Source organism: Polypterus senegalus, chromosome 6 (genome assembly GCF_016835505.1).
Source record: "Polypterus senegalus isolate Bchr_013 chromosome 6, ASM1683550v1, whole genome shotgun sequence".
NCBI lineage: Eukaryota > Metazoa > Chordata > Cladistia > Polypteriformes > Polypteridae > Polypterus > Polypterus senegalus.
Window position 1 is genome coordinate 154,684,353 of NC_053159.1, and position 19,799 is coordinate 154,704,151.

The 19,799-nt window shown below is 37.0% G+C and overlaps 1 protein-coding gene across 1 annotated transcript in view; it reads right to left on the reverse strand.

Moving 5' to 3' along the window:
• Nucleotides 1–17,727, reverse strand: part of chpfa (chondroitin polymerizing factor a) — a 103,442-nt gene extending 85,715 nt beyond the window's left edge. The window contains exon 1 of the mRNA XM_039757398.1: nt 16,735–17,727. Within this exon, the coding sequence (XP_039613332.1) occupies nt 16,735–17,027 (293 nt within the window). The 5' untranslated portion in view covers nt 17,028–17,727. The remainder of the gene's footprint in view (nt 1–16,734) is intronic.
• Nucleotides 17,728–19,799: the final 2,072 nt, after the last annotated feature.

The following is a 19,799-nucleotide window of genomic DNA, read 5'->3' on the forward strand; positions in this document are numbered from 1 at the left end:
GCCTTCAATACCATTTAGCCATCCTTGTTAAGGGATAAACTCGGAGATATGCAGGTGGAGGAGCCTGTGGTGTCCTGGATAATGGACTATCTGTCAGGGAAACCGCAGTTTGTGAGACTCAAGGACTGTGTTTCTAAAACGGATGTGAGCAACACTGGAGCATGTCACTTTTAGAAATTCTCAGATGATTCTGCATTTACGGGGTGTATTGATAAAGGAGATGAGACAGAGTATAGGAGTCAGGTGAAAATGTTTTGCCTCTTGGTGCAAAGAAAACTGTCTATATTTTAACATTAACAAAGCCAAGCAAACAGGTTATTGACTTTTGCCACACCAAAGAGCCTCTATGTCTGGTTACTATTCAAGCATGCATTGTCAATAACGCATCTCTGTTAACACAACTCATGTTGTATTAATAGGGATTTGTGCCTTGTCCTCCTAAGCATTGATACTTAACTGCACAAATTTTATTTTGGTATGAGCAAAAGGAGCAATTCCTGATGAAGGGTGCCCACATTTTGCATGTCACTGTATATATACTAGCTGTATGTAGTAGAAAACACATCCTTGTGGCATTTTCCACCCCTGGAATGATCTCAAATACTTACAAGGGTGTACTTATTAAATTAAACATGGCAGTCAAACAAAGAGAGTGCTCAAATTTTCAAATGAAACTGCAGTCAAACAAAACTCTGAGGCCCCACTGGGCCTGTCGGCCCATATTTTTCAGCCACTTTCTATCTGGTGTAGTAGCGCATCTCTGTTAACACAATTCATGTTGTATTAATAGGGATGTGTACCTTGTCCTCCTAAGCACTGATACTTAACTACACAAATTTTATTTTGGTATGAGCAAATGGAGCAATTACTGATGAAGGGTTCCCATATTTTGCATGGCACAATATGTATACAATGTAGCAGAAAGCACATCCTTGTGGAATTTCCACTCCTGGAATGATGTCATGCAGTCACAAATACCTACAAGGGTGTACTTATTAAATTAAACATGACAGGCAGTGAGAGTGCTCAAATTTTCAAATGAAACTGCCGTCAAACAAAACTCTGAGGCCCTGCTGGGCCTGTTCACACATATTTTTCAGCCACTTTCTATCTGGTGTAATGGCCTACCTCTCTTAACCACTTTTTCTCCCCTCCACCCTAATTCTCCTCCAGACCCTATAACTAATGCTGCAACTGACTCACATTGGTTTTATCAGCACACCTGGGATTGGGTCACTTCCAAAGTCAAGAATTTGTCCTTTACAGACTCATGGAGATCTTGCTGAAACTGTTCTAGAAGCAGCAGCATACCTGATCCATTTAAAAGGACCACTTCTCTACAAGCTACCTATCCTATCCTCACACAGAGGTAAAAGTGGTCCTGTATGTTCCCACTTTTGATCATACGCATATCAGAATTTTCCTGCCCTCCCATCAGTATTCTAAGGCAGAGGTTCTTAAACGTTTTAATCCGAGAACACAAACATGAATATAAGTGTCATACTGAGATGCAGCTCCAGCTAGAGGGGTTCATTTAGCTAGGCTAACCCCATATACCAAATATTATGTTAAGCTGCCCTGCCCATGTTTACAAAAATAATATAACAAAAAAGCTGCATAAACTTAATTACATACACACCCAGATCCTTATTTATATACTACCTTTAAAAATTGTGAGCAATATTTTTATTTTAAAAGTTTAATTTTGCATAACTTTGCTCTGAAGTGTCCAAAGTTCTAATCACCACAGATGCATTTCAAAGCAAAATGTCTGTACACAGTATTGGCTCCTCATGCTTCTGATTTTTACATACTGACATAGACTTTTGGGGGTTTGGGCTGTCTTTAATAATGTATTCAATATAGCAATGTATTCTAAGTCTATTGTTTCAGTCCTTCCCCCATGTTCATCATTTTACTTTGCTACATTGATATCTTATATGTTGTACCAGTCTAAGTATTATGAGCTGATTTCCAGAATCTGATTCCGGTGTCAGCTATAATATCTGTTAACAGTCTCCTAAGTTTGAGCCATGCGTGTTTATTTAAAAATGGATGCTGCCTTTTAGATTGTAGGATGGAATTTGAATTCAGCCAGGATAACTAAGAGTAGTGGTACACTTGAGTTTCATTTCATAAAGACATGCACGTTAAGTGAACTGACCTTGCTAAACTGCTTCTAGTGAGCGTGTGTATTTGCATTGGACTGGCGCCCCCTCTCCAGGTTCCGTTTCTGCCTTGAGAACAAAGATTCCTGAGAAAGACTATAGCTACCTGACTAGTTTGCACGGATTAGTGGGTTGGGAAGATGGATGGAAGATGGTGCCCTATTATACATTATAACGTTTAATGCCTATTTTGTATATTTATTGTTTAAAAATATGATAGCTTTCATTGTTCCATTTTGCCAAAAATATTAGCTTTTGATTTTATTTTTTTTAATGTTCACAGAACGCACTGCTACATGAAGCCTGTATAGCAATACATATTGTGTGTGAATTAAATGTATAATCTCATGCCTCTTATTGATGTATAAATATTAGGATGAATGGGCAGCAAAAATGTACCTTGCCTCAGGAGGCATCATTTAAAAGGACAGCTCTACTGTTGAGTAAATGATTACCTGTTGGATTTTTAGGACTTTATCACACCATGTCCTCCCCTAGCATTTCAGATGCTCCCCTAACTATTTTGGTCTGGAGCCAAGGTTGCTGGGACCAAAGAAGAAGACTATTGCCATAATGTCAGCAGAGCTGTTCATAGACAAATAATGGCCACATAATAAAAAACTATTTTTTTGTTTACATACAAATATTTTCAGAATATTTTTGAATATTACTAAAAGAGAAAAGTGGAAAGCAGTTTGTTAACAAAACAATTATCATTAAAAAAGGTACAGTATATTACTGTCAGTGTAAATGTTTAGTGCAAGCTTTAGTAAAACAGAGAGTGCTGCTGTGGTGGTAAACATTAATTATATTTTCATAGCATGGAAACAAAAACTCTTGAGATGCGCCAACTGTGTTGTTCATAGGCTACATCTCAGATCACAAGCCACCACAGTAAATAGCAGAATGGTGAAATACGGGATGAATTTGTTCTCAGAAAAATTTGGTTAATTTTACTGCACAATCATGTGGTGACCCATCACAAACATGTCTGTAATTCCCGATACTTTTAAGTAACACAGTTCTAAGGACACTGCGGTTCCATCCTTTGCAAAGTTGTTCACATTGCTATGGACTAAGGGCAAAAGGGTCTTGCAACAATTAGTCTGTCCTCCAAAACCCCATTTACACTCTTAACTAGACAATAAGGTATTGCTGACACGCAGCAGGATGTCTGCCCTCTAACATCCTTGAGAAACCTACCAGCGCATGGATATCTCTATCTTGCATTGCATTGCATATCTTCCATTTCCCTTCTGGGGAAAGTCTTACAACTGAATTCTTTGCTTTCTGTTTGTACACAACATACTTATACTTTGCCGTACAATCTTCATAAACATACACATTTCTTGCCAATATGCAAACCTCAGAAGCAACATTAGTTGACACTGGGGATTAAAGCCAGCAAAGCTGCTAAATCATAGGCACTAAGTCATAAAATGCTGACAGCGTATTTTCCTCCAAAGAAATGGGCGCGCGCAGACACACATACACACACACACACACACACACACACAGGTGACACAAAAAAACTTTGTTGATGATGCCAAGTTTGAGACTTTGAAGGTAAAATAGCAATACATCTAATCACAGGTAACAAATCTATTTGTTCTTTTTCCAAGACAAAAATCCAAAATGCTTTTAGCTGCATTATCCACACACCACTTACAAAAACAGGATGAACAAATAATATAACAACCTGCTGTCACAAAATATTTTATACTGCTTTACTATATATGTGGTGTACTGTACAGGACTGTGTTAAACTATATTGCATTGTCCACATCGTGTCTAAGGGATGTCCATGTGAAGTTACTGCTTCTTGGTATATGCCAAAGTTTCTTTAATCTCTTTATCAATAAAAAGAAAACAAAAGTTATAATGTCACAGCACTCTGTTTGCCCCATAATCACTTTTCCTTCTATTCCTTCTATAAATCCAAGCCTAAACAATTTCTAAAACTGTGCTGTGGAAAGCCATCACCAGCTCTTATAGTACTGTCCTTCAAAAGCAAGTATCATTTCTGAATAATGTATGACTTTGAACAGATACACCGTGACTGCACTGAACATTCATCAAAAAAGCATTTACAAAGAGTCAAGTGTATCACAAGGCAAGGCACACTTCTCGGACATTGAAAGTTAACTCATGTTTTCCCACCACTATGCAAAACAAATATTTTGAAGGCCTCCTATTCATTCATTTTGTTTTAACCGACTAAACACAACTGTAGGCTCACAGGTGGCCAGAGTCTATTAAACTTAGACAGGGTGCCAGTCCACTGTAGGCAAACTCAGGCCATGCCAAAACAACAATTAAACTAAAACAAATGTCTCTGAAATGATAGAGAAGAACTTGATCATAAGAAGAAAATTATCACTCTATTAAAAACGTTTTGTTCCGTGTCCAAATTATTCATCTTTGACCACTACCCTCGACAACACTCACCCAATACTTACTCCTACTGCACACATCCTCTCTCTGTACAACCCCGCGACACTCTCAGTGCTACTAACTCTCCCCTCAACGCAGTTGGCTATAATAGCAAGGCAGAAAAAAAAATTATCTATTCAAGAATGTCGAATTTTAGATTGGGATAGAAAAATAGTGACAAAAGTTGATAACAAACATGGAAAAAAGGAAATGCACAAAAAAGAGTAGTATATAATCAAAATCAAGAACAAAGAGAATTATACAATAATGAAAAAAAAGGAAAATATTCCAAACAATGTGAACAGAAATGCAAAAATGCAACGTTTATAGAATCTAAGAAGATAAAGTAATTCAGAATATATTTTTTGACAATGTGTTAATGTAATATAATTTTTTATTTACCTTTTAATACATTTTACTTTTTTACTTCTACGTTTTTACTTTTAATTACGTTCTATTACTCATTGGTATTTAAAAAAGACAGTAACTCAGAAAAAAAAAAACACCTTACTCCCACGCCCTGCATACTTTTCTATATACCACCTCTTTAAATACATTCATTTTCTCTGACAGAGGGGAGCCCCAGCACCTTTCAAGAGGCTGAGCCGTGAGATAGCAGGCGGCCAGTGCCCACCCCCCGAGGGTCGGCGCGCAAAGCAAGCAGACAGCAGAGCCAGTTATTCATTATTATTAGGTATTTGGCTGGTGTGTTTATCCAAGGCAGCTTACAAGATCAGGATATGGTTTTAGAGATATGTTTAGCAAATTAAATATGGGCAGGTTAAATGACTTTTTCATGGTCACAGTGAGGCAGAAGCAGGAACTGAACAAGCAACATTGTGGTTAAAAAAACAAAGACAAAATGAGAAAGTGCACACTCCACAAAGACCAGAGTTTAATGTCACCGGCAATTGTGCGGTACTGGCCTGTGCATCATACTACTCAGTACGAGCAGTGTTTTAAATAATGTGGTTTAAAGCCCAAAGTTCTATCAACTTCATTACACTGACTAATAGATTGAGGTTTCATATTATAATGCTTGGATGGCACAATGGCTAAAAAGAAGGAAAAATGTCTAACTTCACAGCCATGGACACAGTGGATTGTAATAGGTATAAAAAGAGACCCCATAGCATTTTCTGACACACTTCTGATGAATGATTCACTGACTGAAACTATTCAGTGTTAGGGCCGGTTTAAACTCCATGCTCAGAACACGTACACACACGCATCATGGCTGCCACATATTGCCGGCATTCATTTGACACGTCCTCTGAGCACATCCTCAGAAATGAACGCGACATGTGCGCGAGTTGCAGTACCAGAAAAAAGTAGGGGGGTGCAGTGTGATAAAAGTTGGAACATGATGTCAGAGTTTCTGTTTACTAACTACATGTGACAGAAAGCCGCTATGGGGATTCTCCAGGATTAATGTGCATGCTTCAACGTTTGATGAATGGTGGTTCGATGTGGTGAAGCAAAATGGCAACATACAAATGCATTTCTGTTGCTTTTATATTCCAACATCGCATATTCACCAACTTAATGACACAATACATTTTAAAAGACTCGCATACCATCTTCTGTGTCGTTTTTATTTATTTTTTTGCACCTTCACAACAGCATCAGAATTTACATATTTGAGCCACAGAGAAAAAAATTAAGGACACAGTGAAAAGGTCTGTTTTGTGATAATAGTGAACATTTCGGCTTTAATCTTGAAAGAAATCTCTCAGTCCAAAAGTTTGTTTTAACATATTTAGTGAAGCTTCAAAGCAAATAATCCACACAAGAATAAAGAAAAAAAGGTTGTTACACACGTAGAACTAAAGGCAAAAAATTAGAAAAAATGTGTCTTCTCTAATCTTTAACATTTCTTTTCAAAATTTAGTTGTTTCTATAATTAAAAATGCTTTACTTCTTCTTCTGTATGCTTTAAATGTACGTGTTGCACATTCAATAGAGCAAGTTGTCTTCCATGTTATTTGGTACAAAAGGCACAGTTTAAAACCATGTGCCCTCAACGCCTTAAACATGGCAAGGCAGGTCACTAAGTGAATATAATGTATAGTTAGAATAGTTGGAGAGGCCAGAAATAGTTAAAATATACCAATTCAATTCAACTTATGGAGGTTGTAGGAACCTCCCATAAACTATGCACTAATATTTAGGTAAATATTTATATAACATAAATAACTAGCAAATGGCTCTTACAAAAGATGTAAACGTTATCTTAAAACCAACTCAATTGTTAATCGCTACATACTTCTGGGGCTTCTTCTTGTGCTGACAGCACAAGCAAGCAGCAATCAGCACACAAAACACATTAAATTTATGATATTCCACGTCTCTGCACATTTAGAATCCTTAGATTTATACTTGATATCAATTTCATGATGAAATGCATTAAAGTCTGTATGTTACCTTTACAGATAAGATGTTAACTTCATTTAAATAATGAATACTGTTAATAAATGCACATGTTTGGGTGGCACGGTGGCATAGCAGCAGCGCTGCTGCCTCGCAGGGAGTCAACATCCATTATGTTCCCTGCTTGGAGTTTGCATGTTTTCCTGCTGAGTTTTCACAGTGTACTCCGGTTTCCTCCAAAGATATGAAAGTTTGGGGATTTGGAGATGCTATAATGACACTAGTGTGTGTGTGTGTGTGTGCTCGTATTCACCTTGTGATGACCTGATGCCCTGTCCAGGGATTGTTTCTGCCTCATGCCCGATGCATCCTGCAATGGGCGCATTCCTGGATTGATGGATAATCGTTAAACATCCTTTTCAGAGATATTGTGGCAAGGTGTCCTTGGAATTTAATCGATGTTTCAGGCATTTCGCAACACACCAAAGCTGAACGTTTTCTCACCGTGATGATGCCTCGCACTGCCACCTGGTGGAATCGTCCAAATGTAAGTAAAAGTACGCGCACAAGTATAAACAGTACACTGCTTACATAGCAGTAGCGTCCACTGGAGCATGCATCACGCCGCGTGAAGTATAAACCTGGCCCAAGTGTGTCACAGAGAGAATGTTCAGTATTGTACTCTCAGTTTTGATTTAATCTTCTCCTTTGTTACTGTCTCTAGGAGTTCCAGAGTGTGTCCCATAACAGAGTTTGTCTTTTTAATTAACTTGTTGATTTGGTGGGCCAAGCGTAATGGGCACTTAAAACATCTCTTGAAGTGATGTAACCAGCCAAGTACACCACAGCATAAAAAATAACACCAGTCATCACTGGAGTTGTAGGAAACATTTAAGGAAATATGGAAGCCTGAGCGCCAGACACAAAGTAGAAATGAAAAATGTCTTATTTAAAATTTCCAATATATAAATTAATATTTATAAATGACTAGCTTTTCCATAATACCTATGTTCTACTATACCTTAACGTTTTTGTTCAACAAGTATTTTTAGAACATCAGAAAAACTACTGATTTGAACAGGCTACTCAGTACAACAAAGCTCACCAATTCTATCCAAATTTATATCAAGTCTAGTTTTGAAAGTCCCTAAAGTCCTACTTTCTACCACATTACTTGGTAACTTATTCCATGTGTTATGGCTCACTGTGTGAAGAAAAACTTCCTAATATTTGTGCCCCCGTGTTCTTGTTGAACTCATTTTAAAGTAACCATTTCAAACCACTGTATTAAATAATAACACTGTCATTTTTTCCCCAAATATTTAAATGAATTGTATGTTCATTTTTGGCATGTCACTTTGGCTAGACATGTTGATGGCTACCTTCAAATAAGACTTTCCCTGTACTCAAGACAATAATGGCCCTATAAGCTATGAATAATGAACAACAACACTGGTGACATGGCCAGTCAACTATGTGGAGATTTAATACGTTTCCTGTGTTTCCATATTTCCAATATTCCATATTTCCACTACAGCCCAAAAGTTCATTAGAGAATGCCAGACATGTTTAATTCAACTGGAGACTTTAAACGGATATGCTCTGAATGAGTGTGTTCTGATCAGTTGGCATTCTAATCTAAGCTGGTTCCTTCTTCATTTTCATTATTACTGAAGGGTCTCTGACATTTAAAATTGATGGCAACATACTCAATTTTTACTTTGGATTTTTGAAGGTTTCAGTAAACAAATTTCTATATACTACACAGAAAATTTCTGGAATTGAGATTATGCTTCATTCCAATGAATGCAAACACCTTCACTAAGATATTCGTGAGAGATATCCACCAGTGAACTGTACCACTCAGGAGAGTTTTGAAATTGTGACAGGCTCTCTCCTCTTTGTGTCCGTATGAGTTTTCTCTGGTGTTTTTTTTTTTCAGGTTAACAAAGGTGAGTACCAAGGTTATTATAGTTAACGAAAACTAAAATCAAAACTGAAACTATTATTAAAAAAACATTTTCGTAAACTGAAATAAAATAATTAACAAAACCGAAATGAAAAACTAAAACTAAACGAAACTATTAAAGTAGCTGGAAAAACTAACTGAAATAAAATAATAATTTACTAAAATATTTGTAGTTTTCGTTTTTGAATGAATATTCTTGCCGTTAGTCTTTAACCCTTGTAAGTTTAAACTCTAAAACAGAAAGTCATCCACCACGAGCCGCCCGCATATATTCATCCAGTGAACGGCAGCTGGTAAAGGAGGGCGGCAGTTCACACAGCATTTGCGGTGACAGAGCAAGCTGGGTGCGGGTGCATAAAGCATGTGAAATAGAAAGCGATTTGCGTGCCGCCTTTCTTTGTGCTTTTGTGTATCAAGATGTAATTCAAATGGCTGAAATCAGAATGTGCTGGTCAATAAAACGTTTACCATAGAAAAATCACAAGTGAGTAACGTTTCAGTTTATTTCTCAGGTGTCTGCTATTTGTTGACAGCAATTCACCTGCCACTTAGCACAGGAGAAATCGTTTTTACTTTCTCATATATGAAGTATACAGAAAGTATAGTAATCATGAAAAATTCGACCTCGATATTTTGATGAATCTTGACGTTATAGACTAACCAGTGTCCAATAATACTGTTTTTGGAATTGCGTGTGTGCGCGTCTCTGTGCGTGTGTAAACACGTTAACTCAAAAACGTAGATAGATGGATGAAATTCGGCCTGTGGTTGTTACACCACAATTGTAGATCTGTATTAACTTTTGGGCCAAATCCATCACCCAGAAGTGGTACTTTATCTGAACACATACTCAATTTTTTTTTATTTATACAGCTGCAGAGTCCGATTTATTCAACTTTACTTTTTTAATAATTGTTCAATATATCATTAATTTGATTTGTTGTTGATGGTAATGTACATAATATTAAAATATAATCATTGTCTTGCAGTTTACTCCTCAAATATCCATCCCCATATCTGAGTATACAAGAAAGCCGAGGGAAGAGCACTCCCGGATTTTAAAATAAAACGGCGCCGATCGAGAGACTGACTAGGTCATCATACAAGTTCAGCATATTGTTACTGACCAATCACTTTTGCTTTAAAAACATTGTTTAACAACGAAGTGATACAAACAAAGGTAGAGAGTCTGACAAGTAATGAAAAACTACTAGTGGGTTTTTCTATTTATTCCATATTTATTAATTTATCTTTTTTAGTTCATATTCACAACTCAAAATCCCTAATATTGTGAAAGTAATCCATTAGCAGAATATTTTAAAATATTTGTCTCCCTTTTTTCAATGTTTTTCTCTCTCTCCCAAAATAGATAGTTGAAATATCATATTCTTTTTGTTTTTAACATCATATATTGCATACCAGGGATTTTTCCTGCCTTGCATCCAAACCTGCCGCAGTAGGCTCCAGGTTTTCTGAAATCCCTCTGGATAAACAGGTTTAGATAATGTATAGATTGTTCCTAATCTCAGACGCTGTCTCTGTTGTTTTGTGCCTGTCCATACTCTTATTACCTGCTCTTGCCCTGCTCATTATGGGTTTACTGTTCTTATGGTGGGCTATTCAAGACTCACCACACCTAACCTTGACACTACATGCTTGTTGTTCTTTGTTTCCCTCAATACAGCTAGGTGGGGTCTGCACACTGATTCAAGTCTAAGAGCCCTGTTCTTCCTAAGCCCGTGTGATTTTCATGAGAAAATATTTTAAAAATTATAAAACTGTCTAAAATTGTTCATATTCAGTGTCTAGTTTTGATTATGCTTGTTTGTTATCAGACAAAAATAAAACCAGATAATAAACCAGGCAGTATAGTAAGCTTCCACTAACATTAAACTCATATCCAAATCTGTTAAGTGTACAGTTTTGTCTGATTGTGACACAAAACTAACTCCGTAGGCGCTCCATGCCATAATTACTAAAACTAAAACTGAAACTAATATATATAAAAATAAAATAGAAATGACTTTGTGAAATAAAAACTAAACTAAAACTAAAAATACATGATGAAGGAAAACTAAAACTAAACTGAATTTCCAAGTAAGGTCAGAAAAAATATAGAAATAAAAACTAACATAAAAAGGCAAAACTATAATAACCTTGGTGAGTACATTAAGATGTTAAATTGGTCTGATACAAGGGGCGAGTGTGTATGTGAATCTACCTGTCGGCAAATACAGAATTGGATCCCACTTTGCTAGTAATGTGGCAGAAACAAGCTGAGACTCTCTGTGATTTTAAAACTGGATTAAGCAGTTTTATTTAAAAAAAAAAAAACAGATAGATTTATGTGGCTGTTATAAAAATATGACATACAAATATGACATAAAAATCCACATACACATAAGCAGAACCTTGAATTGATCACTGGTGCTCTATGCACTCCATACTGTATACGCCTCTTTAAATCCTGCTGCACAGTATTTTCAATTCTAAATGTACTAGTTAGTTATGCTTTGGTTTAGTAATTAATAGGATGTGTCTACAGGCTGTAAAGAACACATAAGCAGATTTAAGGCAGTGTGGTGTGGGGCAGTGGCTAAGGGACTAGACTTCAAACAACAAGCTTACCAGTTAAATATGGCATGTACTCCACAGAGGGATCCTGTCCCTGTTCCAACTGTAAAAATAAATGTAAACAGTTGCATGCATTCTAATTTTGCTTAAACAATAAAAGTGTCAGCAAAAAATGCAATCATTAAGAAAACTGGAATACATTGGCTGAAAAAAACAAAATGGATTGATTTAAACATTCAAGTATTACTCTTCAAAGTTTCTTATGTTTAAAAAAAAAAAACACAAAAAGTATACAAGCATTACTTTAAAAAGTAAATATTGCTGAAGAATTGTGCTGAGCATATGCTTTCTGCAGCCAGTGACATTTATTTAGGAGACTGAGAAAAACAATTTAGACTACAGAGGGTCTTAAATGTCTGGGCTAAAGCAGGATGTCACAAACGTATTTCCATTACTTTTCAATGTGTACTCATGTATTAAGAAATAACTGATGGAGTTGTTTGCTTGGCAAAGAATTCTTAAAACAGAACAAACAATAAAACAAAAATGAGTCATAACTTTGTGTGTATGAAACAAGTAAGTAATTGCATTGAAACACTGCCAGAAAATAGCTTGAAATGTTTAAGTTGGGAAAACTTTCAACCTGCACAACTTGGGATATATATTACAAATTGTAAAGAATTATTTTTATATAACTTGGAAAAACTGCACACTCTGGTCTTTGAAAACAATTTCAAGCTTGGGGTGATCTTATTCAGTCGGATTCTATTCGGCTGATTATGTGGGCAAGATCCTGTCTTTCATTTAAATGGATGCAACCTGAAGTAATATATTAATAAGGTGGGTGAAATGGGCCCAGTCTATGACCTTTATTCCATACTGTTTTGTGCCTTTTACTGGGCCAGTTATCACAAAAGTCATGAAGTAGGCAACAATGCAAATAAACTATACTGCAGTAGAAAAGAAGCAGGCCTGGCATAGCTCCAGAATAGGAGTCAATGAAGAGAAACTTTAAATCATACAGCTGTAAATAAAACAGGCCAGTGAGATTTAGCGCAGCACTAGTCGCCAGATGTATAATACAGTACATACATCTGGAGACGACCATGACTAAATTATCCTTAAATATGAGTGTGAACAATTAGACGGTTAACTGAATATCACGTTTCTAAACTAAGCCTCATGGAGGCAGAGCTCAACGTAGCGACATTGATTTTAAACAACAAAAAACAATAGTGCTTTTGTTAACTTCACCTGGGAAACATCAAATTTATATTTACAATTAACAAAACTGTGATGGCTTAAAGAACTTCCAAAAAGACCCAAGTTAAACATACAAATTTGTGTCACATGTTAAGAACACAACATATATGTTAAATACAACCCGTAACCTGTTGAAAGGTATAATCTGTTTATATACCAGATTATACTTTGGCATACAAAGTCATAACTGTGCTAGTGGCAAATGTTAATGATGTATGTTGTCTAGGTCATTCGTTATTATGAGATTATAGTTGGAGTCAATGTGAGGTTCAAAGATTTGGCCGCTTGCATTCACAAAGAAATGAACTCCAAAAAAGGCATTTAAACTAAACTTTGTGCCATTACACTCAGTTTACTCAACTTCTGTTCAGCACTGTGATAAGTACAAGGTGGTCGATCATCTGGATGACTTTGATTTATGCGAGGACGATTCCAGTTCGGCACAATGATGATTCTTCATGTCGTCAGTTCGCACACTTCTCGATTGTCCGGGATTTTTCGGGTGATTTTCTATGTTATAAACTTAATAAGTTATAGCGTAATGAAAAGTGCATAATTAGATCTGAACCACCCTATAAGTACCTTGCCCAATATGTCAAAAATTGCAAATGTGCCTAGCGACACAGACACCACTCCAGCAGAACCATGGATGACGCTGTGAAGCATTCAGTTTCCAATTGGATGTCTAAACAAATAACTTAAGTAATTTAACATTACTGTCTAAATGGAAATACAAACATGCCATACCAGAATATACATGCAGTGTTTTAACATTTAGTATATCTCTTACTGTATATTAAATGATATAACATCCAGCATCCATTTATGGCTGGGCGTCACATATCGAAAAGTCTGGATTCCGTCTGTGGCCGGGCCAGTTTACATATGTCAACGTTGGCCATGTAAGTAGATACCTTGAATTAATCCCTCATGAATTAACAAAACAAAAAATGGATTATTCTTCAGACGAACAACATGAGAAAGATGTAAAAAAGTAAAAGGTGGAACTTTAAAAAGAAAGGTGTGCTGAAATGTCAGATGTAAGGGCTAGAATGCCCGGTGAACCGAGGCAAAAAGAAACACAAAAAATGACAGATCTAAGTCCTGGCATGTCCAGTTAAAAGAGGTTCGTAAATACACCACATAATAGAAACAGATGTACTGCTGCTCACATTGCCACCAATTCTCATCTTTCCTGCAACATTCCCACCGATGAATCTATTGTTTTCAGCAAGAATTATTGACCATTAAATTGCATTTGTGTATCTTGCAATGCAAAGCATATTGCTGCAATGAGGGATTCACACAGTGAATCCACATATATCCAAAAAAACTGAAAAATCCAATAACATGGGCGCTACCTCTGCTCTCTCAAACCTTTCTGCCTTTAATTGAAAGGTAAAACAGTCGACCCTTGACATACGACCGGCCTGACATGCGAACAACTTGATTTATAACCAAAATTTTTGGTTTGAAATTACGACCAACATCTTGCGTTACGACCCGAATGCGGTCACGTGTATCCGCTTGTGCGATTGTAAACAAACAGCCGAGAGCATTCGTAAGCGTCAGTCGGAGCCCAGATACATGTGTTTGTGGATGTAATTTCGGTCAGTGCAGCGATTTATCTATATATATAATTCACTAAGACCATGGCAAGCAAGATGCATAATTGCTAAGGAAGGAAGAGAAGGTAACGGAGGTAAAGAAAGCGATTGTTAAGGGACACCATGATGTCATCAGGCTGAGTCAGAACCGTCTTGCTTTGGAGTGTATTATTACAGCAGTTCACAACACGGCCAGCTTTGAACCGAGTGCTCGACTACTGTCATTATTAACTCGAGAAACAGCGATCACAATCGAAACGAAGAAGGAAATTGTGCAGAAATATGAGAGTGGCGTTTGTGACCGATCTCGCTAATATGTACAGCATGTCGAAATCCACCATCTCGACAATTTTACAAAGAAAAGATGTGCATAAGGAGGCTCCTTCTAAACAATAACCACCTTCCGTTTCATTCTCCTCCTCCTCCTCCTTTCCTGCAGCCCAAAGATGTCAAATTAAATGGTGAGTACAGTGTGAAATTGTTGTTTCTGGTAGGCTAGGCACTTTTTATAACTTTTTGGTTAGTACATTAGAAAAATTATTGGTGTTTTGGTAAATTATGTGCATTATACAACCCTTTTTTATTATGAAAAGGTTAAGTAAGTGTTGCTGTGGGAGGTTCGGAGCGCATTATGGGTATTTCCATTATTTCTTATGGGAAAAATAGTCTTGACTTACAACCAACTTGAGTTACAACCAGCCCTGGCGAACGAATTGAGTTCATAAGTCAAGGGTCCACTGTAGTCTGTAATCTTAATTATTAGGATATAATATAGATTCACTTTTTTGTATTTTTTACTTACATTCTCCTCCTATTCTAGCATTGTCGCATTTTACTGAACAGGCTTCTCGCTACAATAATCTCTAAACACTATATGTCACTGTTATGTCATGTAGTGATGCCACAGTCAAAATGACAGCAAGATACAGAACTTCATTATACTTCAGTTAGTTGCTGAGCTCCTGAATGGATAACAGCAACTTTACCTTTCATATTTTCACTCCTCATCAAGCAATTTGTTCAGTTTCTTCGGTTCTTTGGGTCCTGCCATACTTATTTTACATAGTTGTCTAATACGTGAGGAGAAATGGGACACTACAACTCCAAATGTTTAAAGTGCACAGACAGACAGAAATTTGAGGTGGGTTTTTAAGAACAGACCCTGTAGGAAGAGTCTTTTAGCAGCGGAAGTTGCTGCTGTTCACTACAAACTTTTTAATAAGTTGTTCCCAGACTAGCATTCTTGATCTGAGAAAACACATCTGGCCCTACGGGACTAAGGCAGTACTGGTGTACAATGGTTAATGCTGCCATCTCAATACTTTGTCAGCCAGCCTATAACTTGTCTTAAGAAGGTTTCTACCACAGGCAAAGACATATATGGCAATAAATTGTCCAGTATCTGTGGTATGTCCAGGGTCAGAAAAAAGATAAGAAACAAGACCAATTAGGGCTCAAGAAGTGGTAGTGGTGCAAAATCAAAAGTTGAGCATCTGTTGTAATTTTGTGAACCCGTTCATAAGCATTCTGAACGTATTCTATTATGAAACTTATAATATAATATAGTTTAGAGTGATTGGAGGCAAGAGCCAATCCAGGAAGAATGAGGTGCAGCCAGAAACCATCCCCTGATGAGACACAAGACCATCACACTTACATGCTCTTGCTCAGACTGGGTCAACGTCAAAGTGTCAGTCAACCTAAAACATACATCTTTGAGATCCTTGCTAGAAGAACATACAGGCACGAGTCTCAAAGTGGCTAAATTGAACAGGGCAGTTTTTGGCACATGCCAGGAAATATCCCTGGAGAGGAGGCTAACCCTGGGCAGGTCCCTCACACTCGCACTGGGTCAATCTGTAACAGTCAATTAAACTGCTTAGAGAAAAGTTCATGGAGACACAGGGATAACATTCTCAAACCTACACAGAGAGTGGTTATATGTGGGAGCTGTGAAGCAACTCTGACAACCACTGAAATAGCCAGGATAATAATCCACAATTAATGAACAATACGCAACTTATATACGTAGCAAGTAGATGAAAATTTCATATTTAATAAGGAAGAGAATTACTCTCTCGATAGATATATAATGCGCACACTCCATATATTCCATAGATGTCGCTCGTCATTAATTCCAAGCACTCCGATAAACCTTTACTGTAGCAATAAACATCAAAATTAGGAGTTATTTTTTCCTCTTGATAAACCGACCCCCTGTCTATTTTTAAAGTGCAAATGAGAAAGGCGCTATAAGATACACGACGGAAGCGACAACCCAGTCCGTCTTTTACAACCACTCAACTCCTACTTCTCTTTCCCCTTCGCAGCATCTCACGCGCGGCCTCACCTGAATACTTTCTTCGCCGTTGTCTGCTTCTGGCCCGGTTTGTACGGCACTATCTTGGGCTCAAATTGCTCCTCGGCATCACCGTTGTCAACACCAGAAAGCGAGTTGGGTTTACGAGCTCCATTCAGCTTGCCCTCCTGCGGCACCGCCACTTCGTCCCCTCCTTTGACGTCGGAATCGCACGACTCCTCTACCCAGGTTACGCTCAGCAGGCTTAAGGTAAAGCCGAGAGAGATGCCGATAACCACCGGCCCGATCGGCCTGAGCAGCGAAATCAGCATGGAAAATCTCATTCTGACAGAGAAGCGACGAGCGACTGACTCCCGTGAAGCTCGGAGACCAACGATACCAGCACCCACGTGGCTACGTCTTGAGAAAACGCACGCAGCCTGCCGATGATGATTTTTGTGTATGAAGTGGTAGGGAAAAAAATCGAAGAATCAAACTTCACAGCACTGAGAAAACACTAGTCTCTGTCGCACTCCTTCTAGACTTACTGTAACATTCTTACGTGTCACCCAGTGAGCTCCACCTCCTGCATGTAGGTCTTAACGTCAGAAAAAAATCCTCTTGAGGGACGGGACGTTAACCCTTTCACGGCACGAACGCACAACACAGTAGCGACTTGGGCACAACGAAGGCGAGGTCGCGCGCAAACTCATGTGCACGCGCACCACTCCTGAACTGCTTCGAGTTGGTATTCAAAAGTGTAGCAAGAGGACGTGGATGGCGCTCACATTCTTTATACGGCTCATAAAGTTTACTAAACCCTTGATTTCAACTGTTTTTTTTTTTCTAAAAAAAGAACGTATCCCTTCAAATTCGTACGTAATTCTGAACTGAATCAACATCCTACCCACCAGAGGGCGTCAAAGTAGAGCGAATGATGCTTATTTGCATAGAGCTACGTCATTTTAAGGAATCCGGGCGGTTGATGCTCTCAGATTCAAGTAATACTGGAGGAGCAAGCGTTGCATTAAGAGTTTCAGTAACAAGGCGGTTAAACAAATCTAGTAAAGATATTCTATAAAACTATAAAATCTTAAAGGGTAAAAACTCTCATAATAATTAGCATATTCATTAGCACAACAATTTTTATTTCTATAATAAGTAGCTACTGAAAAATCAAATATGAATTACTGTATATGTCTTATGGCAATTCTACTTCTTTTTTATATTGTCTATGTATATGTGTATATACAGCTCTATTAAATTAATTTCATTTGCAATGTGTGGCTTATGTTGCTTGAATGTGCAGTCTAATGGAGGAAAATTATAGCCCTTCATTATTGCTTCAGGCGTGATGACACATCAGCAGGTGTTTTTGGCTTTGTTTTTGGTGCAGTGACTTTTACATTTTATTTTATACCATTTCCTTGAGAATATCTCTCAAACCTTTTAAACTGTTTTTACTAACTATTTAAAAGCCCTTATTTAGTTGAAATCAAGAACAGTTGTACATTCATCCAATAATCCATTCTAGACTGCATGGGGCCACAATCTATGATGACAGTATTGGTAGAAAGTAAGAATGAACCCTTTCTTTGTGTGGAGCCAGTCACCAGGTACATTCATTACTGGACGACTCAACTATAAGAATGCCCCAAAGAGTGTCAGTGGCCAGTAAACCAATGTCTCCAGGACTGTGACTGTGTCTGACTTTGCCTTTGACCTTCTGTCCTACAATTCTAGTCTCTTCTATTGTCAACTGGCCATAGTTCAGCCATTAATTAATGGACAGATACAGTTGGTTTCCATTTGTGTTATTCAATTCTACTTATTTTTCCTGTGTGTTTTAACAAATCTGTATCTGTATATGAACCAATTCTGTATTTAGTTGAAAATGTATATATGCATACACTCAGTGAAGGGCTCTATATAAAAACAAATTGTATTCTGTTGCATTGGATTCATACACATACCCACAATCCTGTGCAATAGTTAATTTTACAGTCTCATATTAACCCATCTTTCTGCATATCTTTAGGATGTGAGAAAATTAAGCAGAAATAAAATTAGTCAAACAATCTTAATATAGTATTTTTCCACATTTGAAAAATGATTCTTGGAGCATTTGGCTATTAATTCAATTCAATTCAGTTTATTTTTGTATAGCATTTTTCACTGAGTGCAGGCACAGAGCATTTTGTCAAGTTCTCAGTTAAAATGTAAGTACAGATTTTAAAAATTACTAAATGCAGAATTAGTACTTATAAAATAGTAAAGTATGAATTACCATAAGCTGCTCTAATTCGGGGTGTTCATAAGACATTTGATGAGTTATTTCATGAGGATACATAATAAGAATAGTTGTTTGTGTCAGCTATTTAAAATATTAAAATGTGTGCTTCAATTTAAATGTTTAAAGTCTAAATATTCTTGATTGTAATAGAAAATTGTCATTTTTTAAAAAAAATCTGCTAGAGGTCCATGGAGGGCTAGATCCCAAGTAAAGGATTAAAAATCAAAGATAAAATCATATTCATTATCACTTACCTTGAAATAGTCTAAAATGACTACATTTGAAATTCATAATTTTTTATCTTCTGAGAGTGGCTTTTTGAGGGCTAAAACGACCAGTAAAGAATTAAATATCACAAATATATTTTTGATTAGCAACCTCAAAATAGCATAAAATGACACTTCACACACCTAAATTACTGATCCCCATTTTTTCAAAGTTTTGTGAAGGGTGTGGGGGGTTGTTATACCAATGAGTCAGGAGGCGCTAGACAAAAACAATTGTGCTTTCAAAGCGTAAGCAAGTAAATCTTATGAGCGCAATTAGCACACATACTGTATTACTCAACTAACTTCACTTTACTCACAATGAATAGGTTTTAATGTTTTATGTATTGATTTCTAGTAGAACTGACTTAAATTTCTTGAGTGTCAAATTAAGAAGTACAATTAACAAAGAAACAATATGAATGGACTGCTTACAGAAATCATTTCTGGTCTTTATTGTAAGTAACCAATTACTTCAGGTTCACTTTACTCAAAATGAATATTTTTATAATTTAAAAATGTTTTTTTGGGGAAAATGTATCATTACAGGGCAGCAC